Source organism: Capra hircus, chromosome 3, assembly GCF_001704415.2.
Source record: "Capra hircus breed San Clemente chromosome 3, ASM170441v1, whole genome shotgun sequence".
Classification (NCBI taxonomy): Eukaryota; Metazoa; Chordata; class Mammalia; order Artiodactyla; family Bovidae; genus Capra; species Capra hircus.
The window spans coordinates 86437255-86460433 of record NC_030810.1 but is presented as its reverse complement, the minus strand read 5'-3'; the positions used below and the strand labels follow the sequence as shown (position 1 = coordinate 86460433).

Below are 23179 nucleotides of genomic sequence, written 5' to 3'. Positions count from 1 at the left end.
TTGGAACTCCCTTTCCAAGTTAGAGTTTAAATAATTCAACTTCTGACCTAGATGTCTACTTCAGATGAAAGAACTAAATTATTTAGTTCATGCAAAGCAGTGAACTAGGTTCTAAGGGGAAACAACAAAACTTAGTACCTGCTGTGAAGAATTCAGTGATGTAGTAGGAGGGGCAAGGCACACAGTATGCAATTAGAATAGCCAAACAGGAGACAAAGGAATGGCCAGGTGGCTGACACAGAGCTGCACGGGCTCTCGAGCAGCATTCCTTAACCCAAGCACTAATGGCGTTTGGACTGGATAGTTCTTCGTTGTGGGGGACAAGCCTGTGCAGGATATTTAGCAGCATCCTTGGTCTCTCCCCACGTAAGAGTTGTAACATCTCCCCTGCCCCACTGGTGACAGCCAAGAATGTCCCCTGGGGAGCAAAGTCGGCCCTGGTTGAGAACCACCACTCTAGAAGTTTGCAGCAAAGAAGTCTTCAAGTTAGAGTGACAGGAAACTTCATGGAAGAGCTAGATTTTAACCTGGAGCTTAAATATTGTGAGGGTAAGATTTAGTCACGTAAGAGAAAAACATTTTAGGAAGGAAACAGTCTGAACCAATGCAGGAGGCAGGCTTGGAGAGTGTAAGGAGACCAGTTTGACTGGCTGGAAGAGTTCACATAAAGAAGTAGTGGAGTGTGGAGAATGCCTGGGAGCAGACTGGGGTCGCCTAGATATGATGCTGTGGAAGAATCATGTGTACAGCATCCGAGAAGGCTGTTTTGGCTAGTACCCATGGGTGACGCTTATTAGACCTGCCTGGAGCTGAGTGACTAAGGTTAACGCAGTCTGTTAGCAGTCTTGAACCGTGTCTTTTCCCTGTCTTTGCCTCATTGTAGGGGATCAGAAAACATCATCTTCTTTACCACCTATGTGAATGGCTCCTGCAGTAAGTATATTTTAGTCCCAGAAAAGTGTCCTGGTGTCCATTCATGGTAGAATATTCTGAGCTGTAATAGGTAGAAGCATCAAAGATCCTTCCATTCTCTTATAATTTTAATAGCTAAAGATAACTAGCTGTTAGTGATTTTTAAAATCTTGGAAGCACGAACAACCAAATACTATGCTGTGCCTTGATCAAATAAAAAATGCAGGCTATACACAGAGACAGTATACTTAATTTTAGCAGTGTACATAAAGTAAATATTAGGCTACAACCAATAACAAAATGAAATGCATAGTGATTTCTGCCAAAGAGCATGGGCTGTGTTTGTGTTGGTGGAAGCCACTGGCTTTCCAGTCAGTGGTGCAAAGCTGAAAGCATAATCTTCCATTTATTCGTTCAACAGATTCATTTCATGTATTCATTCATTCGAACACCTGCAGTGGTATGTTAACACTCTTCTCAGGATGGTGAGAACAAAACACCCGAGGCCTGCTCTCATGGAGCTTAAATTCATGTAGACATGTTGGATGATCAGCCATAAAATCAAAACTCAAATGATACAACTTAAAATACAATAAGATAATTTCAAACTGTGTCATGAAGAAAGTAAAGCAGGATGCTGTGGTGTTTTAATGCAACACTGTACTGAAATTAATTCTCTCTTCCTGTCCAATATAAAACTTCACATGTATAAAGGTAAAACCAAAGTGTGAATTTCCTGTGTCAATTCCTATATCATTTTATATTGTTACCTGATTAACATGCATAGCATTGAAAATTCTGTTGCTATAAAACTAAGAGTAGTTCTAAAACAATTGTTTTGAACTAGAGGCTCACCAGTAAGTGAAATTTTAATTAACATTTTGTCTTGTTTAAGAAGCTGACCTTGGGGCACTGGAATTACGAAGAACTTCAGACTTGGGGAAAAGCTTCAAAACCATTGGTGTGAAAATCTACTCATTTGGTCTTGGGGGACGTTTCCTTTTTGCCTCTGTGATGGCTGATAAGGTGGGTGTTTGCCTCTTTTCTTTGGGTCCTGATGTTTCTGTAAATGTGCCTCAAACAGATAGCTTCCGTGCAGGTACTGATGGAGTTTCTTGCCTCTTGTAGTATTCAGTGTCACTGTTAGATCTGGAAGTGTTTCCGTTTATCGGGGCTGATTGATTCTTCTGGACTTCTCTTCACTGTGGCCTGTGTCACCAGCTGAATTCTCGTGTCCGTTTAGGATGTATCGACCCAGTGTTTGGGCTTTTCTCACACATGGATTCTGAAAAAAGCAATCTCCTTGCTCATTATCCAATGAAAATAATGGAAACGTGTAACATTTTTTGAGTACGTACTGTATACTAGGTACTGTTCTGGGTTCTAGGAATATAGCAGTGGACAAAACAGATAAATGTCTTGCTCTCAGAGTTTCTATTCAAGTAGGGAGATAGATACTAAACTGACAAATATGATATAATATCAGGTAAAGATTAAAACTATGAAGAAACCTAAAACAGAATAAATGCATAAAAAGTGGCAGGAACTGGAGCAGTGCTGTTCCAGATAGGGTGGTTTGGAAGGGCTCTCTGAGACCCGACTGAAGTGAGAGCGTAGCTGCGTCGATATCTAGGCTGAGGAAACAGTGAGCACAAAGAGCCTCGGGCTGGAGCATGCTTGGAATGCTGAAGAAAAGTGAGAAGGGCAGCAGGGCTGCAGCACGGGAAAGGGTGGTCCCAAGATGGGCAGCCAGTGGCCAGATCACACAGGGGCTCTGTAGGTTGTGAGGAAGACCTTGCTTCCATTCTTCGTGCATTGGGAAGCTGTGAAAGGGGTGCAGGCAGGGGAATGGTTTAACTGGCTGTTTGTTTTGATGGAATAGGTGTGCATAGTGTCACCTAAGGGTCAGGAATGGAAGCAGCAGCAGCAGCAGCAGTGAGAGAGACAGTAGGTTGGACCAGGCTGTTAACAGTGGATGAGGGGAGACGTAGTAAGATCACGGATGTGTTTTTAAATGCATCACCAATAGTGTTTGCTGGTAGATTAGATGCAGATTGTGAGAGAATAAGATGAATCGAGGATAATTTTAGAGTCTTTGGCCTGAGCAACTGCGTGAATGGTGGTGCCATTTACTGATACGGAAAGGACTGCAGGAGAAGCAAGTCTGTGGGAAGAAAATCAAGAATTCAGTTTTGGATATGAGATGTATGTAAGATATCTAGGTGAAAATGTCAGGTAAGCATTGGGGTATATGAATCTCCCAAAATTATATAGTAGAATTATATGGATGGTCTCATCTAGCTGTGTGACTAGATGGTATCTGGTAGGGGAATGAGTAGGTCGAGAAGAGGTGGGAGGGCTGAGCACTTGGTGCCCTGGTGCCCCTCTCGGAATGGTGGGAAGAGACTGAACAAGCCAGCAGAGACGACTGAGAGGGAGGGGCTGGTGAGGGGGGAGAATAGGACCTTTCATAACAGTTGTTCCCAGTGAGGAAGTGGATAATGAGATGTGTAATTATTAATAATAATGTGCCTGTTAATGTCACTGCACATGGTGATATCTTGAAAGCCAAGTGAAAAAAAGGTTTCAATGAGGAGGAAATGGTCAGCTGCATTAAATTCAGCTGAGATGTGGAGTTAGATGTGTTCTGAGAATTATCCACTGGAGTTGGCAAAGTATAGGTTGCTGGTGACCTTGATGAAAGCAGTTTCTTTGGAGTACTGTGGTTAAGAGACTGATTGGAGTGGGTTCAGAGAGAATTAGAGATAAGAAAAGTAGACAAGGTAACTACACATCACGCTCTCAAGCAGTTTTGTAATAATCCTCCCAAGAGCCCTATAGTTCATACTGTTATCTCAGTTTAGGAAATTGAGTAACTTGTCTAGGTGGAACTCTGGTGGAAACCAGACTGTGTAATTCCAGAGATAGCTGCCTGTACACTGCTGGTGTCCACAAAATTAAAATTCTACTATGTGCTTTTGAACTCCAGTTTTTACCTATAACAGCGAGTATAAGATTCAAAGTAAACATCTAAGATGTAAGTTAGAAAAGTAAGTTAAATGGACTCATCACTGAACTTTAAAAAGACTAATTCTCGTGCCCTGGCTGAACTGTATCTAGAAGCTATTTTAAACTATTTATCAGATAGTACATGTTAATTGCCTCAACCTGTGGATTTGTACTAAGTTGTTTCAGTTGTGTCCAACTCTTTTCGACCCTGTGGGCTGTTGCCTCCAGGCTCCTCTGTCCATAGGATTCTCCAGACAAGGATACTGGAGTGGATTGCCATTCCCTTCTCCAGGGGATCTTCCTGACCCAGGAATCAAACCTGAGTCTTCTGCACTACAAGCAGATTCTTTACCGTTGAGCCATGAGGGAGGCCCCTTTTGACCGCTAGACATTCCCTGATCAGCTTCCTCATGTTAGTTTCTGACTCTGCTTGCCCTCTTTCCAGCCTGGCCCGTTCCCTCCGTCATGGCTGCTCTGAGAGCCTTCCTTAAAGAGGAGACGTGTCACATTATGATTTACTTCATGATCTTCCAAACCTGGGTTTCATCTCCATTTTCCAGACCCATTACCTAATTCTTTCGATGATGCCAGAGCTATCTGAAAGGAACCAAACTTCTATGCAGCAGCCATCATTTTAAGAATTATCTGAGCAAATGTATGCAAATGGCTGCAGAGCCAAGCTCATCATGGTCCCAACAAACCCTTATCTCTGTGAAGGAAATTGGCATGTCAGAGGTTCATTTCAGTTCAGTCACTCAGTCGTGTCCAACTCTTTGCGACCCCATGAATCGCAGCACGCCAGGCCGCCCTGTCCATCACCAACTCCCGGAGTTTACTCAGACTCAGGTCCATCGAGTCCGTGATGCCATCCAGCCATCTCATCCTCTGTTGTCCCCTTCTCCTCCTGTCCCCAATCCCTCCCAGCATCAGAGTCTTTTCCAGTGAGTCAGCTCTTCACATCAGGTGCCAAAGTACTGGAGTTTCAGCTTTAGCATCATTCCTTCCAAAGAAATCCCAGGGCTGATCTCCTTCAGAATGGACTGGTTGGATCTCCTTGCAGTCCAGGGGACTCTCAAGAGTCTTCTCCAACACCACCACAGTTCAAAAGCATCAATTCTTCAGTGCTCAGCCTTCCTCACAGTCCAACTCTCACATCCATACATGACCACAGGAAAAACCATAGCCTTAGGAGGATAATATTGGTATCTTAGAGGGCCACACAAGAATGAAGAAGCCAAAGAGAAAGCCTGGATAACCTTACTTACAATAGAATGGATTGTTCCAGTGCCTGGATCTTTGTAAGAGGTTAGAAAAAGCTTGGATAATTGGTACTAGGACCTTTCATTTATAATAGATGTACCTAGTGAGGAAATAGGTAATGAGTATAATTATTAAATAATAATGTGCCTATTAATGTCACTGCATATGGCATCTTGGTGGAATATTTAAAAGATAAGTATCGGCATTTGTTCCAGGATACAACAAGAAGGATTCATGTGTCAACAGATCAAGGAGACACATGGAGCATGGCCCAGCTCCCATCTGTGGGGCAAGAACAGTTCTACTCTATTCTAGCAGCTAATGACGACATGGTGTTCATGCATGTAGATGAACCTGGAGGTAAGAGCTTTGCAAATGGTTCACCCTTGACTGCATAGAGACTTAAACTCCGAACCCTGTTTTAGTAGCTTTCCTTCTTAGTGTGCATGCTGACTCATTTTTGACTCTTTTCAACCCTGTGGACTATAGCCTGCCAGGCTCCTCTGTTCATGGGATTCTCCAGGCAAGAATGCTGGAATGGGTTGCCATGCCCTCCTCCAGGGAATCTTCCCAACCGAGGGATCCAACCCACATCTCTTATGTCTCCTGCATTGGCAGGCGGGTTCTTTGTTTCTTTTCACCGCTGGGAATTTATTAGTGGCCTACTTGTTTTAGAGATGATATGTAGCCTCTGTTAAAAAGGCCACTTTCTTTGACCCTCTAATGTGGTTTGTAGGTACATCCAGGTGTTCTGGAGCAGTGCTGCTCAACGAATGGTCAGAGAACTAGTACTGATTTGCAAATTCTTCATTAACAAATCAGTGCAGAAAGCAGCAACAAGCATTTAGAAACTCTTAGAGCTCTGTGACAAAGAAATTTTGTATCTGTTGACTCTAATAATAAAAAAATTTGAAGATTGTATTTTTTTCTTTCTTTTGTATTTCATTTTTCTAGTGATAAGTTTTTCATTATATTTACAAAAGCATCAGTTTGTGACATAATTAAAATATTAAAATTGATCATCACAGAGAGTTTGAGAAGCATCCGTTTAGAGTAAAAAGATTTAAAGATGTGTAAGATATGAAGCTGAATGCAATGCCTCTGCTACCAAAATATAACTGATTATACTAAAATATAAGAGCTTTTCTGTAACATCTGAGTAATTTATTAAAGAGATTCATCATCTGCTATATTCAGGCACTAAGCTGGGTACTGGAATTAAAGATGGCCACGAAGCTCTTAACTGTGAATCCCTGATTAACTCCCAGGTCTGCGTCTGCATCGTGAAGAGGGACAGGTGGCTGATGTGTGCGTGTGTGTGTGTCCTGTGTATGATTAGACTGTTGTTTTTCTCCCTGTTCCCTCCCAAGACTTGGTGGGTTTTTGTTTGTTTGTTTGTTTGCCTATTCCAGACACTGGATTTGGTACCATATTTACCTCGGATGATCGCGGCATTGTCTATTCCAAATCCTTGGACCGACATCTCTACACCACTACGGGTGGCGAGACGGACTTCACCAATGTGACCTCCCTTCGTGGGGTCTACATGACAAGTGTGCTCTCAGAAGGTGGGTCCCTCAGCTGAATATGCCCAGAGTGGAGGCGTTGGGGGAAACCAATGGTCCTGTCCCCTCAGCAGTGGTGCCTGGCTGGCCAGCAAGCCTGTCTGTGTGAATTCTGGCTCTCTATTTTAAGTAAGCTACGGTGATTAGAACTAAGAAAGAACAAAGCAACAGCAGGCATAAAGAAAGATTTGAGGTTATTTAGTTTATGAAAAAAGTCTTATGTATTGGGAAGTTCAGGCCTATGGGAAGGAGTTTGAATCACTTACTGCTTTTCTGATTGTCAAGGATGGAGCAATAGCCAGCCCAGATTTTTCCTGTGTTCTCTTCAATGGCTCTGCAGAGCCCAGTTGAACAAATAAACACATTACTCTGAAGTACAAAGGTTTTTAAGGTTTTATTTATTTATGTATTTACTTTTTTGGTAGGAGGTGAGGGATGTTTGTTTTAATTTTGTAAACACCTTGCAGTTGTCTACAGGATCTAAGTGATTCTGGCCCCTAGTTCATCCCAGACATCACTTCCAGCTCCTTGCACCTTTGCTTACTCTTGCAGTCACTCCAGTCCTCTGCCAGTCCTTAAACACATCAGGTTCACACACTTGGCTGAGAGATCTGCAATGACCTCTTTCCCCAGATATCTGCATGGCCAACACTTTCCTCCTCCCAGCCATTGGTCATGTTACTTTCTGATGAGACCTGCCCTGACTATCCTGTTTTAAATGTCAGTCTGCCTCCCTGCCACACATGCACTCCCTCTTTCCCAGTTATCTGTACAAGATTTTTCCAAAGCATGCATTTTCTAACACGCTATGTAATTTACCTATTTACAGTGTCTAGTGTTTGTCTGTCTCACCCTACTAGAATATATATTCCACAGAGGTTTTTGTTTTTTTTTTCTAATTTGTTCACAGATATATTCCCAAAGCCTTATAGCAATTTTCATATAGTGGATAGGCAATAAAACATTTATTCGGTAAATAAAATTTACTTTACTAGCTTTCTTTTTAAAATTTTCCTTAAGAAAACTCAAAGCATTTCTTTTAATTTAAATGTGCAACAGTTTATGTATCATTAGCAACAGAGAATAGGGAAGACACATGAAGAAAAAAAAATGTTTAAGAGAAATAGGATATGGCGCGGTAAAGAGGCAAAAGCTGGGAATTATTCATTGAGACTTAATGCAGATACATTCAAATCCTGAGATTTCCTAAAATAAGCCTGGTATCATGGCCTTAGTCCACATTAGAGTGCCTTCCCATTGCAGATTTTCCTCCAGGGCAAGCAAGCAAGGAAGAATAGAATTGTGCTGATAAGGAGATAAATGGGATCTTTTTTCAAGAGTATCAGTCTAGATGATTTCTGGAATCAGTAGAATCCCTGTTCAGGTGGGAAGCCTCTTTCAAGTATCATACTCACCAGTATTGACCCATTTCACAGGATGTCAACATCTTGTGGGACTCCAGGGTTCTATTGGTATTACATAATCTCTGTTAGAGAGTTATACAATGATAAACTGAACTGATCAGGGTGCTTCCTAATCAATATATCAAGATTGATGTCATCCTTTTCCTATTCAGATAATTCTATCCAGACTATGATCACTTTTGACCAAGGAGGAAGGTGGAAGCACCTGAGGAAGCCTGAGAACAGTGAATGCGATGCTACTGCAAAAAATAAGAATGAGGTATGTCTTACTCCTACTGTCATATGTATTTGGAGCAAAGCAGCCATTCTGCTCTCATTAGTGCCAGGCTTTTGAATAATGAAGTTTGTACTTGCTGAGGGTCCACAGCTAACAGTGGAAAATTGGGAAATGAGAGGTTGAAATTAACTAGGATGTAAGAAATTTGAACTGTGAAGAAAGACTAAAATATTACGCTTTATTTGTCTTTAAAGAAAACCAATACTGAAGGCTAACAATTTCAGTCAGTTTAGTTCAGGTGTTCAGTCATGTCCAACTCTTTGTGACCCCATGGACTGCAGCATACCAGGCTTCCCTGTCCATCAACAACTCCCAGAGCTTACTCAGACTCATGTCTATCAAGTTGGTGATGCCATCCAACCATCTCATCCTCTGTCGTCCCCTTCTCCTGTCACCTTCAATCTTTCCCAGCATCAGGGTCTTTTCCAGTGAGTCAGTTCTTTGCATCAGGTGGCTAAATTACTAGAGTTTGAACTTCAGCATCAGTCCTTCTGATGACTATTCAGGACTGATTTCCTTTAGGATTGACTGGTTGGATCTCCTTGCAGTCCAAGGGACTCTCAAGAGTCTTCTCCAACACTACAGTTCAGAAGCACCAGTTCTTTGGCACTAAGCTTTCTTTACAATCCAACTCTCACATCCATAATCAGATCCATACATGACTACTGGAAAAACCATAGCTTTGACTAGACGGACCTTTGTTAGCAAAATAATGTCTCTGCTTTTTAACATGCTGTCCAGGTTGGTCATAACTTTTCTTCCAAGGAGCAAGCGTCTTTATGATTGCAGTCACCATCTGCAGTGATTTTAGAGCCCCCCCAAATGAAGTCTCTCACCGTTTCCATTGTTTCCCCATCTATTTGCCATGAAGTGATGGGACTGGATGCCGTGATCTTAGTTTTCTGAATGTTGAGTTTTAAGCCAGCTTTTTCACTCCTTTCTTTCACCTTCATCAAGAGGCTCTTTAGTTTTTCTTCCCTTTCTGCCGTAAAGGTGGTGTCATCTGCATATCTGAGGTTATTGCTAGTTCTCCCAGCAATCTGGATTTCAGCTTGTATTTCATCCAGCCCAGCATTTTGCATGATGTACTCTGCATTTAAGTTTAATAAGCAGGGTGACAATATACAGTTTTGACATACTCCTTTACTGGTTTGGAACCAGTCTGTTGTTCCATGTCCAGTTCTAACTGTTGCCTCTTGACCTGCAATTTGTGCTAACAGTTTGTGTTATACTAAATTGCTGAATGAACACAGAGTGGTCAGATGGGCCAGTGATTAGTTAGGAGTCATGATGGCAGCTATGAGACTTCAGCAACTCTACAGAAAGCCATTGACCAGCCATTCATGAGCAGTGCAAAGCTGTACTGGCCAGAAACAAATGGAGGAGAACTTGGCCTCTCTTCCCTTCCACCAGGGCTCCACATGGCCTGTGGATGTAGGTGGTGACCTGGTCTAACATGTGGATTCAAGAGCTTAGCCCTCTGAGGAAAGGCCACAAACTAGAGATTCAAAGGCATTGCTGCAGGAGATCCAGGTTCCATGAGTGACAGGTCTTGACAGGAAAGAAAAAAAGCAAGCTTTGTGTCTGATTCTTTTAGAGAATTTGAGAGGAGCTTAGCAGAACCCTGAGAGTTTCCTTTAAAAGTGACAGCATTGGTAATTCCAGGCTCTCTTCTGAGTACCTACCTACAGCTGGTATGTACTCTGCTGTCCTGACTGGGCTTTCTGTTTTAAGAGACTCAACCAGTGGGAGATAAATGTACCCACACCATTCCCATCACACTCTCTCCCTTGTGTTTCTTCATGACTATTGTGGAGTCTCTCCCCTCCTGCTCCCCTTCCCACCCCTCCACCCTAGCCTTGCCCTGCTCCTGCCCTTCCCACCTCAGGCACAGGCACAGGCGCAGTGGCCTCCTTATTTACCTTGCCACCCTCATGCTGCTGTGCCTCTCTCTCCCTAGCACTCTTCGTGGCTCTCTTTTGCCCATGATCTGGTGAATGAAGGTCCTCTCCTCCCCTGGCAGGTTCTCTTCTGCCTTTTCATTGTTGTTGCCCATTTCATTGTCGTTGTCACCGACACACCCCTTGTTGTAACTCTGCTGCTCCCTGAACACCCTGCATGTGCCTCTAGCCCGTGTTATTCCTGGGGAGGGCGTCCCTGTCTCCCCTCCCCCCAGTTCATTAGGGTTAGTGGAAATCCTGACCGTCCTTCAGTTCAGTTCAGTTACTCAGTCGTGTCCAACTCTTTATGACCTCATGGACTGCAGCACCCCAGGCCTCCCTGTCTATTACCAACTCCCAGAGTTTACCCAAACTCATGTCCATTGAGTTGGTGATGCCATCCAACCATCTCATCCTCTGTCGTCCCTTTCTCCTGCCCTCAATCTTTCCCAGCATCAGGGTCTTTTCAAATAAGCCAGCTCTTCTCATCAGGTGGCCAAAGTATTGGAGTTTCAGTTTCAACATCAGTCCTTCCAGTGAACACTCAGGACTGATCTCCTTTAGGATGGACTGGTTAGTTAGAACTAATCATTGCTCTTCATTTCATCAGCAGTTTACATGAAGTTTTTTTTACTGCAATAAAATTGCACATGGCATAAAATTAACATTTTAACCAATTTGAACCTCTGTTTACTTGTTTATTTTTTGTAATTTTTTTGGCAACACCCTGTGGCATGTGGGACCTTAGTTCCCATACCTTAGTTCCCTGACCAGGGATCAAACCCTTACTCCCTGCATTGGAAGGTAGGGTCTTAACCACTGGACCACCGGGGAAGTCTCCCGAACCTCTTTTAAAGCATCCTTTAAAGGATTGCCATCCTGCTTTATAACTCAACTAATTTCTAAGAAATGTTTCTTAAAGACAGGACTGGGTCTTATTTCAAATCACCACATCTTGTTCAGTGTCTGAAATACAGCAGGCAGTCATCAAGTTGGGAAGCCTCTCATTTTCTTTAGAGAAATGTCTTGTCAAGTCCTTTGCCCATTTTTAATGTGGGTTATTTGTTTTTTTGTTATTGAATTATAGGCTCAGTGGGATATTCTTGCTTCTTAAATGCATAATGCATTTAATAATAATTTAATAATCACATTTATAGAGAAAGAAAGTAGAGTGGTGTCAGGGTCTGGGAATACCAGGGTCTGGGAAAGGGGGAATAGGCAGTTATGGTTTAATGGACACAGAAGTTTCAGTTTTGCAAGACGTGGAAGTCTCAGAGATGAATTATGGTGATGGCTGCACAACAGTGTGAATGTCCTTAACGCTACTGAACTGCACCCTTTAAAACGTAAATTTTATGGTATGTTATTTTAACCACAATTTTAAAAAGAAGAGTATCCCACTGAAGTCTGGGTTATTAAGTTAAAAAGCCTTATTATTAGAAGACTCTGTGAGATGAATAAAAAAATTTACACCTTTGGTTTTAATGTAAGCTTTGGTTTCTTTCCACAGTGCAGCCTTCATATTCATGCTTCCTATAGCATCTCTCAGAAACTAAACGTTCCAATGGCCCCACTGTCAGAGCCTAATGCAGTTGGCATAGTCATTGCCCATGGTAAGCAGCCCTCGCTCACTTCTGTGGGAAGAACTAGTTGAGCACATTGAAGCTCAGTCATAGCATTGAACCCTGTAAGAAAACCACCATCCGTGGCTTTTACCACCCTTTGCAGAATTTCTTGCAAGATAAACCCAAGAATTTCTTGGGTTTTTCATGGACTCCTATCAGAGAGCAGCAGCATGACCTCTTCCTTTACCAAACTGTCGTGGCCTATTTTTTTTCTTCCAAGAGGCCTGATGGGAAATAATCTGAATAAACTCATTCAGAATTCTTCTTGTGACAGTGAATCCTCTCTGTTTCACTGCTGATGTGTGCTGATGAGATGGTGGGCTGTGTTGTAGGTAGCGTGGGGGATGCCATCTCCGTGATGGTCCCAGATGTGTACATCTCAGATGACGGGGGTTACTCCTGGATGAAGATGCTGGAAGGACCCCACTATTACACCATCCTGGATTCTGGAGGCATCATCGTAGCCATTGAGCACAGCAGCCATCCGATCAATGTGATTAAGTATGCATGAGCTCAGCTCCACCCACACTGTCTGCCCAGAGGGCTACCCCGGGATGTTTTTCAGTTTGTGGGGAAGTTCCAGACCCTGATTCAGATTTAGGCATTCTGCAGAGCTGCAGGGGAGGTGCTTGAAGGGGTTGCCTTCAGAGCAACTCAAATTAAATGGCTTTGTGTTCTTCCTCTGACTCTGCTAGCTAACATTTTTAATCACTTAAAAAAAAATATGTTCTTCTGTCTTCCCACAAGAATATTATGGATGCATTGAAGCACTCTGGATGGGAAATGACTCCTTAAGTACAAGTTCTTATTGTATAATTTCTGTTTATTGATTCAGAAGCCCATTCTTATATGGGTCACTATTCTTTCTTGCCCTTGGAAGAATTTTTATAAATGCATTTTCTTCCATACTGTTTGAGTGAATCCCATTTCCTTGTGAACTGCAGGCATTAGAAATTAATATAATTGTCAGTCGGTAAGCTGTCACCTAAATATGAGAGTTCTCTGATTGGGGATGGAAACAGCTGGAGCGGTTTCCTGATACTCCGGTCAACGCTGGTCCTTTGTCACGGTCTCCCTCTAACTGTGGTTTCAGGTTCTCCACAGACGAGGGCCAGTGCTGGCAAACCTACACGTTTACCAGGGAGCCTATCTACTTTACGGGCCTGGCTTCAGAGCCCGGAGCCAGGTCCATGAACATCAGCATCTGGGGCTTCACAGAGTCCTTCCTGGCTCGCCAGTGGGTCTCCTACACCGTCGACTTTAAAGACATCCTTGAAAGGAACTGTGAGTGTCTTCTTTGACCTTTTCTATCAGAAACTTGTAAACCCATTTTCCTAAATAACCCATCCAGTTCAGTTTCTTCTAACTGGAGTAAGAAAATCATGTATATGAAAGAGGATTGAAGGATGCTCCACGTGGGTGAGCAGGCAGTGAAATGTTACCAGAAAAGCACTTCCCTGTTTGGATTAGCACTGTCCAAGAGAAATATCATGAGAGCAACGTATATAATTTAAATTATTCTGTCCGCTAGCTACATTGTACAAGTAAGAGGCAAAATTCATTTTAATAATATAGTTATTTCAGTATGTCTAAAATATTATCATTTTACATGTAAAACAATATTTTATAATTAGTGAAATACTTTACACTCTTTTTGTAAAGATTTTTTTAAAAAATATTGGAGTATAGTTGATTTATAATGCTGTATTAGTTTCACTATACAACATAGTGAATCAGTTATACATATACGGATACCCACTCGATTTTAGACTCTTCCTATGTAAGCTGAGTACTGAGTAGAGTTCTCTGTGTGCTACAGTAGGTCCTTATTAGTTACCTATTTTATATATAGGTAGTGTATATATGTCAATCCCAGTCTCCCAATTCATCACTCTCCCCAGTTTCTCCCTGTAACCATAAGTTTCTTTTCTATATCTGTGGATATTTCTATTTGTAAATAAGTTCATTGTACCTCTTTTTAGATTCCACATATAAGTGATATCATAAGATGTTGACCTTTGTCTGACTTACTTCACTCAGTATGGCAATCTCTAGGCCCATCCATGTCACTGCAGATGGCATCCTTTCAGTCTTTTTTGTGGCTGAGTAATACTTCATAGTTCATGTGCACCACATCTTCCGTTTACGTGTGATGTGCCGTATCATACACACATGCTGCGGACAGCACAGTACATACGTACCGCAGCATCTATCCATTCCTCTGCTGACGCTTTTATTTTATGTCTTGGCTGTTATAAATGGTGCTGCAGTATGAACTGCAGTATGCCCCTGTGAGCATAGGGGTACCTGTATCCTTTTAGATTCTGGTTTTCTCTGGTTATATGCCCAGGAATGAAATTGCAGAATCACATGTAGTTCTATCTGTAGTCTTTTAAGGAACCTCCATTCCATTCTCCATAGTGGCTACACCAATTTACATTCCCACCAACAGTGTAGGAGGGTTTTCTTTTCTCAACACCCTCTCCAGTATTTATTGTTTGTAGATTTTTTTGATGATGGCCATTCTGACTGGTGTGAAGTGATACCTCATTGTAGTTTTGATTCTCTGATAATGATGTTGAGCATCTTTTCATGTGCTTTTTGGCCATCTGTTATATTCTCTTTCTTCTGAGTCCTCTAAATCTGATGCATATTTTACACTCACCCTTACTGTAAATCTCAATTCACACCAGCCGCATGTGGATATCTAGAAGAGTTTAGTTTTGCACTTTAGATCTCTGTAGCATTTTCTGAAAGTTTTTTTCTGCTTGTAAGGATAATGCATGTTTATGTTTGTCTAAAATTATTTCATAAGACTTCAGGGTTTTTCACTGCTGGTTACAGCAGAACTATAAAGAGGAAACTTTAGAGGAAAATGTGTTACATCTAATTGATTATGTCATTTATTAAAATGTTGAAGTAAGGAAGTTTTCATGCAAAGAGTTTGGCTTGAATGTCAGTCACAACTGAGACTCTAGACTGGCTCCTGAGCAGGCAAGAAGCCCACACTGACCATTTCTGAATGCTGTGACTTCAAACTGGAAGACATGTTAAAGACCCAGAAAATGGCTTCAGAGAAGGAGTTAAAAAATTCATTTTGCGGTATTCCTAAAGAATCACAAGCAAACCCAGACCCCTAGTACTAAAGATGCTGACACTGTATTGAAAATAAGAAGGATAAAAGAAAAACTGGACAAAAAGTGACCACCTGTGACCCATGATTACTTGGCATAATATGAAAGAAGATATAAAGTTTCAAGATGCTTGGGTTAAATTTTGGTCCTGACTTTTTTAGACTATGTTAGGGGCCCATTTCCTTAGCATGTTAATTTAGTGACTCCTGCAGGAAGTAGAAGCACTTGGTTTGGACCTTTTCTATAAGATGTTTTAATGATTTAAAACCAGAGAGTCATTATAATCTAAATTCATTAAATAGACTGTAAAAGAGCTGGCTTATGAGTTTTCCCCTCTGCAGATGCAGGCAGCTTCTAGTTATCCCTGAAGTTTAACATCATTAAAAGATTGGTTAAGCACTGCTCTTTAACAGGCTGGGTGCTAGTCTTCATATCCCAAAGGATAAAAGCCTAATCCACAGTCTTTAGGCCACAGCCTTTGAGTCATTTTTCCAGGAGTGAATGATATGACACACTGAGCCAGGTTGACTGTCATCAGCAGTCTTCATTTGAAAGCCAGTCAACAAGAGTTAAAAGACTGGAGAATGTTTGTGCTTGCTTCGTCAGCACAAATACTAGAAAGAGAATGTTTCCCCTTCCTTTCAAAGCATACTCACCCATAGTACAACTAAACCCTTACTTTTGGTTAATTGGCATCTTGCCCTAAAGGCAAACATCTGGTTGCTTATCTCTGACAGCTCCTGACCGAGAGCACAAGTGTACAAGACTTAAAGACAGCAGCCTCTCAGTCTGGAAGTAGCTTCAGAGGTTCTCCATCCACCTTCCTGCTGCACAAGGTTTTTCCTAAAACTCAAATGGGCTATGAACTGCAAAGACTCCTCCCTTGGCTTGAGGAAAGGCCAATCGCTAGTAGGCTCCCACTAATGCAACTTTCTTTTGCAATTCCAAAGCGAAACAATAGGTTAAGTCAGACATCTGTACTTTTCCTCTCCTTTCTTTCTGTTGCCTGGCAGCTGTCTCACATGGGTGGATTCAGTAGTTTCCTGAAGAGCCTGTCTTTCTTTTAGGTGAAGAGAAGGACTATACCATCTGGCTGGCTCACTCTACAGACCCTGGAGATTATGGAGATGGCTGCATTTTAGGCTATAAAGAACAATACCTCCGGCTACGCAAGTCATCTGTCTGTCAGAATGGTCGAAACTATGTTGTGACCAAGCAGCCGTCCGTCTGTCCCTGCTCCCTGGAGGACTTCCTCTGGTATCCGCACCCCTCAGATCCCTGTCAGCCACTTCCTGTGCTGGAGGAGGCAAAAGACAGTTGAAAATTATTTCAGTCCTTTTTTTCCCTTTTTTCCTCAAGAGTGGAAAACTGTTGCTTCTTCTTTCCTCAAGGAAATTGAAGCACAGAGGAAGGGAAGCAGAATTGTTAGTAATTGGACAAATAACATTATTGTATCAGACCATTAATCATTGTGCAGGACCAGCAACAACCCCTGAAATCCTAACTTACCTGTGTGAGGGAGGAGAGGAGTGTAGAATGAGGATGAGAGTAAGAAGGTAGAGAGAGAAGGCGATAGGACAGAAGCACCAAGCGAAGAGGGCAGGAGCTGAGAGCTTAGAGGAAACTGGGCTTTAGCAAACAGCCTGATTGCCTGGGTTCAGCAGGTAGGGCTAGCTTTGGGGTTGTCTGCAGGACTGAAGGCAGAGAGAGTGTGGCTCTGTCCTGAGAGAGGAGATGACATCAGAATGTTTGGTCTCTATATCCCGTCAAGGCTCAGGAGCCATCATGGTGGACCCCTAGAGTTCAGAACCATCCAGGCTTAAGGATTGGTTTTGTGGCTGGCACAGGGTTAGTTGATTGTACAGGGGCAAGGGAGTCCCTTGGTAGCCTAGCTTAGGGCAAATAAGAGGAACTGCTTCACATCACAGGTAATAATCTTATGGAACGTGTTAGCTGCAGAAGATGCTGTCAGGGAGGTAGAAGTGGGTTTGGAAAAGAAGACAAGAAGATAGCAGTCCTATGCTCCTACAGTGTATTCCCCCAAACTGTAGGTGACAGGAGTATGGGACTGAATAAAACCCAGTCTGACCCAGTGTGTTTCCTCCTGTGGTGTTCACATCTGTATGTGGAATGGCCAGGGGTCCTCCCTTCTCTATTTCTACAAGGGAAAATGGCACTCAGGTCACTTGGATATTATAATAGGGCTGGAGTTTGTGGATACTGTCAGACTCTGAAGGGCTCTCTCACCCTTAATGGCACACAGGCTGACTCTCAGTCACCTGAACTACTTCTGTTTTCCAAACTTGCTCTGTGGCTTCAGAGCTCCATGCCACTGTGTATGCTGCTGCTCCTGCCTGGAAGGTCTTTCCACATTTGCTGCTTGACCCCCCAAGCCTGGTGAATTCCTCCTTGGCCTTTAATGCTTTAGCTCAGATGTTGCCTCCTAAAGCCTTCCCCAGTTTTTCCTCATCTAGGCTCCCACTGCACTCACTATGTTTTTACAGCACTCACTATATTTTAATTCTTAGGTACAGATTAGATTCCACCATTAAAATCTAGACTCCCTGAGCACATATTGTATTTGATAATCACAGTCATAATGACAGCAGCTCGCGTTTTTAAACATTGCCTCTGTGCCAGGCACTGTTCTAAGCAACTTACACCTCTCCTCAGCAGCCGCTTGAGATAGGTGCTGTGCTTATTTACATTTCACAAAGGGAGAAACAAAGGTACAGGGGGTCATGACTAACTTGCTGTCACGTGATAGAGCTGGGATGTGAACCTGGCAGTTAGTTCTACCCCAGAGCCTGAACACACACCCCACGTGCCTGAGGAATGTATACTTTGTGAGTGGGGAGGGTGTGGTCCCTGGAATTTTGGATTGAACACACAAATTTTTTGCCAGAAATTTCTCCTTGCTATTTGAGGCATGATGTCTTCTCTTGTTCTTCCTACCCCCTCCCTTCAGTATTTGTCAGAAAACCTTGAAGTCCAAGCAGCATCTATATATTTACCAAATATTCCTTGAATATTTGTTATGCACAGGGTAATGCAAAAGTGAGAACAGACATTTTACTATAGACTCTTCTGGTAAGAGTCACATGATTATGTTTGAAAAGAGAAAGTGGTAAGTACCTTATGGATTTAGAGAAGGGAGAGATTCTTCCATCCAGACCTAAAAGGAGTTGGATCAGAGAGGCTTTGTAGAGGTGGTGGCATCTGAGCTGAGCCCCGATGAGCTGTAAGATTTGATCTGTGCATCTGGAAAGAAGCAGATCATTAAAGCCAGTGGACTGATGTGAGCGTAGGCCCCCGACAGCACGATCAGGAAGGTTGTGCTGGGCTTCCCTGATAGCTCAGTGGAGAAGAATCCACCTACCAATGCAGGAGGCATGGGTTCAATCCCTGGTCTGGGAAGATCCCTCATGCCCCAGAGCAGCTAAGCCTGTGCACCACAACTGCTGAGCCCACATGCTGCAGCCACTGAAGCCCTTGGCGCCTAGAGCCAAGCTCCACAAGAGAAGCCGCTGCAGTGAGGAGCAGTACGTTACAACAGACAGGAGCCCCTGTTTGCCGCGACTAGACAAAGCCCACCTGCCGCAACAAAGATCCGGGGCAGCCCAAAATAAATAAATAATTTTCAAAAAGAAAGAGTATGCCGGAAGATAGGCTGTGAGGGGAAGCCGTGGCTATCACAGGAAAGAAATGAGGGCGTCCAGATGGGGGTGCTCAGGAAGATAGCGCCCTGGACAAACGTAAAGAAATGACAGGAGAGGCCAGCACAAAGGAGGAAACATGATACATTTTGAACATTTTTGTTTCTTTGAGGTTCTGTCAACAGATTTATGTGGCAGTGTTCAGCAAGTATTTGGAAATGTAGGATTAGAGCTCAAGAGAGGTAGAACCTGGAAGTTTTATTAATTTTTTAAAATTTTTATTTATTTGTATTTTTGGCTGAGCTGGGTCTTAGTTGCTGTGCACAGGCTCTCTCCAGCTGTGATGAGCAGGGGCTACTCTCCATTACAGTCTGCAGGCTTCTCACTGAGGTGGCTTCTGTTGTTGTGGAGCACAGGCTCAGTAGTTGTGGCTCCCAGGCTTAGTGGGTCCAAGGCATGTGGACTCTTCCCAGACAGGGATCAAACCCATGTCCCCTGCGTTGGCAGGTGGGTTCCTCTCCACTGCACCACCAGGGAAGTCCAAACCTGGAAGTCTAGTTGCAGCCAGTAGTTAAGCTCACGAAAGGAGAGCAGATACAGAGTGAGAGAATGAATGATAGAATCTTGGACAACGTCTGCACCTGCGTGTTAGGAAGAGAGCAGAGCCAACAGTGGCCAGAGAAACAGATGAGTGCAGCTCTCGGGGTGCAGCAGGTGTGGCACAGCGGCGTGCCAGGGGCCAAAGTGGACAAGACAGAGAAGCCCCCAAGGCTGGGTGACTGGTGGGCCTGCGGGGGCACAGACATTCATTTTCAAGGCTGCAGCAGGGGGTTCAAGCCAAGATGCAGAGAATAAAAAGTAACTGAGTAAAACAGAACAAGTAGAAGAGAAAGTTGGCCAATAAGGGAGAGGGTGGTGAAGGAAGAGGACAGGTGCAGGCTAAGGACAAGCGGCAGGGTGAGGGGACTGGCGGCCCCTCCACGCTGTCCATGCAGCAAGCCCCCACCTAGGGGCACGAGGTGCCAAGGCCCTGCACGTCCTTCTTTGGGGAAAGCAGAGCACTATGGAGAGATGGGATGGGATGGAGGGCGGGGATGGGCATTCACATTGGCGTCAGGCACCATCTAAGAAGCTGAGAGGGACACAGATGTGGGGAAGGCAGGAAAGGTTTGATATACACTCTCATGGGTATGACATAATGAGTTATTTGGAGATGGAAGAACTGCTAAGTGTCCATGCGTTTAGGTCTGTGGCTGACGCACTGTTTCTCTGTGTCTTAGTTGCGTGTATCCCCACCCCCTATAGACTGCACGCTTTCCCTTCCCTGAGCGTGAGCTGCTTATGTGGAACTCCTAGCTACTGAGTCCTCAGTCCACCAGACCCAATCTATATGCCATTCCCCCCCGCACCCCGTGCCAATTAAGCCCTGTCTGTGTGCTTTTGTTCCTAAAGAGACCTCTTTATATGTCACAGACTTCCTTAGCTGCTTTCTGGCAACCCACGCCTGGAATATTAACCATCCTCTGCCCCACATAAAGCCTTCACTGCTATTTGCCTCCTTTCAGCAACTTCGAAAGATACATTCTTTGCTGATTCTTACAGTGATTTTGGCTACTTCCGTCCAGAAAATGACTCCAAATGTGTGGAACAGCCAGAACTGAAGGGCCACGACCTCGAGTTTTGTTTGTATGGAAGAGAAGAGCACCTGACGACAAGCGGGTGAGGCAGCTTCTCCTCCCGTGTCGGGCCTGCGTTTCCCCTGTGCAGGGAGAAATTGCCCTCCACGCACTTCCGAGTACTTGAGAGAGTAGAAAATCACTGTCCGATAGAGCCTCCTGTGATGGGGTAAATGCTCTGTGACCTGCTGTGGCCCCTAGCCCTCTGTGGCTGTTGACACTGGAGTGAGGGACTGAAGTAATTTTGATTAATTTAAAAGTAAATAGTCACCATAGCAGAGAGTGCCATTCTAGAGGAGCCTGACTGCCGACTCCCCTGATGACTCTCCCCTCCCCTGTATCTATACTGCATACTGACGGGCTTTCCCCGGCAGTCTCATAGGGCAGAAAGTCGGCATGTCATGCAGCATGGCAAGGGATGTGTGGTCTGTCCAAGGACCGAAACTACTCAGAACATCCCCCCAACACACCTGTGGATCTCCCCCAAGCCCTGAAAGACGGTGTAAGGACCAGAAGTTTTTCTGCAGCTTTTCAAATCTTGTTTTCAGGAAGTGAGCAAGAATCCAGAAGTGCATCCTTGTATTCTGTCAACACCTTTTCTCTGCCCCTCAGGTACCGGAAAATCCCAGGAGACAAATGCCAGGGTGGCGTGAATCCAGTTCGAGAAGTGAAAGACTTGAAAAAGAAATGCACAAGCAACTTTTTGAGTCCAGAAAAGCAGGTGTGTTAAAGTAGATCTAGTGTAGATACAAGTGGGGTTTCGAGTTCCGCCAGGAAGGTCAGAGTTACAGTGTGTCGAGAACTTTATCACCTAATACAAGTGGCCAGACCACTTATGTCAGGTTTCCCGTTGCACAGGAAACTGTTAGGATGGAAGGATGGTCACTTAAGCCAACAGTAAGCTCATCTACTGAAAACTTTTTTGGGGGAGGGAAAATGGTGCTCAGTATTTATCCAAGTCTTAGAAGCTTAGGGTTGAGAAAAATTCTGAGGCTCAGAGTCACTTAGAAAAAAGACTCAACAAGTCCTGCCATCAAGGGCTGGGGTTTTGCACATGTGGAAGGGAAGGGCATGAGACCCTAATTAGTGGGGATCTCTCTGCCGAGTATGTCAGGTATGTTCATAAGGAAAACCTGCACCGCGGTAATAAGTGGCTGGTTTTGATTTAGAAGCAAGTTTGGGGGCTGATTCCAGATCTGTAGCACTGAACTGTCTGGCCAGGATATGGGGATCTGGTAAGAGGAACCCTCTTGATAAAGAAGCACTGGCCCAGCGGTGTGACTGGGAACAGAAGACTGTGGACCCCAGGTGCCTAATCTGGAAATTGAGAGATGGGCAGTCTGCAGTCCCTCCTGTCTGACCTTCTCAGGACTGAGGGCCTGACGGGGTGGAAGAAGGCAGGGGGAGAAGAGTGTGTGGGTGTGTGTACTTGTTGGGGGCAAGCTCCTGCTTCTCTGCATCACTGCCCTGCACTCCTGGTGGCTGTCCTCAGAGTGTTTGTGTGTGTGATTGCACAGGACTCCCGCCCACAGGGACACAGCTTGTCCCAGAATCCAGCTCCGCCTCCTCTGGGATACACTGAAAACACACACTCCCTATCTCCCACCCAGAAGCAGGTAGGTCACACTCAAACAACGATATGACAAAGCTTATTTATAACAACATACGAAAACTTAAAAGACAAATCTTGGTATCATGGGAGGGCCTGCCTGACATAGCATTGGCACAGCTCCTCCCCAGGTGATGGCCCTATGCTAGATTAATTCACCCACTTACTGTCACGGTCTCCTTCTCTGCTTCACCTTTAAAAGCGCCAAGACTTAGAATCAGTGGTCATGGGGAACAGCCACAATTATATTTGATCTAGGTGATTACCATAGCTTCCAGTGTAACTTTGACATTGAAGCCCCTGAGTTTGCACTATTCTGACAGCTTCAAGGCAGCTCAGGTTTCGATTACCCTCTGCCAGCTGTGGTATTCTCCTGGTAGCACTGAGATGGTCATCTTGAGGGGTTTGGGAACATTTCATCATTAGGTGCCTAGAGACTGCAGATCGTTGAACAGAGAAATGAGAAATTGAGCAGCCTGTTTGAATTCAGTCCTGGAATATGCACGCCCAAAATTGATTGTGTGTTTGTGTTTTAATTTATCAAGAATTCCAAGTCAAATTCTGTTCCAATTATCCTGGCCACTGTGGGATTGATGCTGGTCACAGTCATAGCAGGAGTGCTCATTGTGAAGAAATATGTCTGTGGTGGAAGGTAAGGAACCAGAATCAGTCAAACCCACAAGTCAGCCAAGGGCAGAGCCTGTTGCTGGCGAAAACTGACTAGTTGAAGTGACGTTAGTGAAACATCAGACTCAAATCTTTCCTTCCATTTTTCATATGCCAACTATAGGCTGTGCTTCTTGTATGTGTGACTCATTCCATGAGTGTGTAAAACTTGGAAAGTCCACAGCCCTATAAGAAATGCATTCTTCCTCACCACCTGAGGGTTGACAGCAGTTTCCACCCCCAGGTTCCTGGTGCATCGATACTCAGTGCTCCAGCAGCACGCAGAGGCTAATGGTGTGGATGGTGTGGATGCTTTGGATACGGCCTCCCACACTCACAAAAGCGGTTATCATGATGACTCAGATGAGGTGAGACTGTTTCTTCTTGAGGGGTGGTGCAGAAGTTTTAAAAAGAGCGATTCTTTTT

The 23179-nt window shown here is 43.9% G+C and overlaps 1 protein-coding gene across 4 annotated transcripts in view; it reads left to right on the top strand.

The window, feature by feature from the left end:
* Window positions 1-23179, top strand: part of SORT1 (sortilin 1) — a 66721-nt gene that overhangs the window by 38943 nt on the left and 4599 nt on the right. The window contains exons 7-20 of one of the 4 annotated variants that reach the window (XM_018045855.1): window positions 884-933; window positions 1811-1938; window positions 5397-5541; window positions 6594-6749; window positions 8323-8429; window positions 11898-12000; window positions 12345-12513; window positions 13106-13296; window positions 16214-16403; window positions 20405-20521; window positions 21091-21199; window positions 21996-22094; window positions 22633-22739; window positions 22998-23121. In XM_018045855.1, the coding sequence (XP_017901344.1) occupies window positions 884-933; window positions 1811-1938; window positions 5397-5541; window positions 6594-6749; window positions 8323-8429; window positions 11898-12000; window positions 12345-12513; window positions 13106-13296; window positions 16214-16403; window positions 20405-20521; window positions 21091-21199; window positions 21996-22094; window positions 22633-22739; window positions 22998-23121 (1795 nt within the window). Of the gene's footprint in view, window positions 1-883; window positions 934-1807; window positions 1939-5396; window positions 5542-6593; window positions 6750-8322; window positions 8430-11897; window positions 12001-12344; window positions 12514-13105; window positions 13297-16213; window positions 16404-20404; window positions 20522-21090; window positions 21200-21995; window positions 22095-22632; window positions 22740-22997; window positions 23122-23179 lie in introns of all 4 variants that reach the window. The other 3 variants (XM_018045854.1, XM_018045857.1, XM_018045856.1) reach the window with 3 other exon arrangements.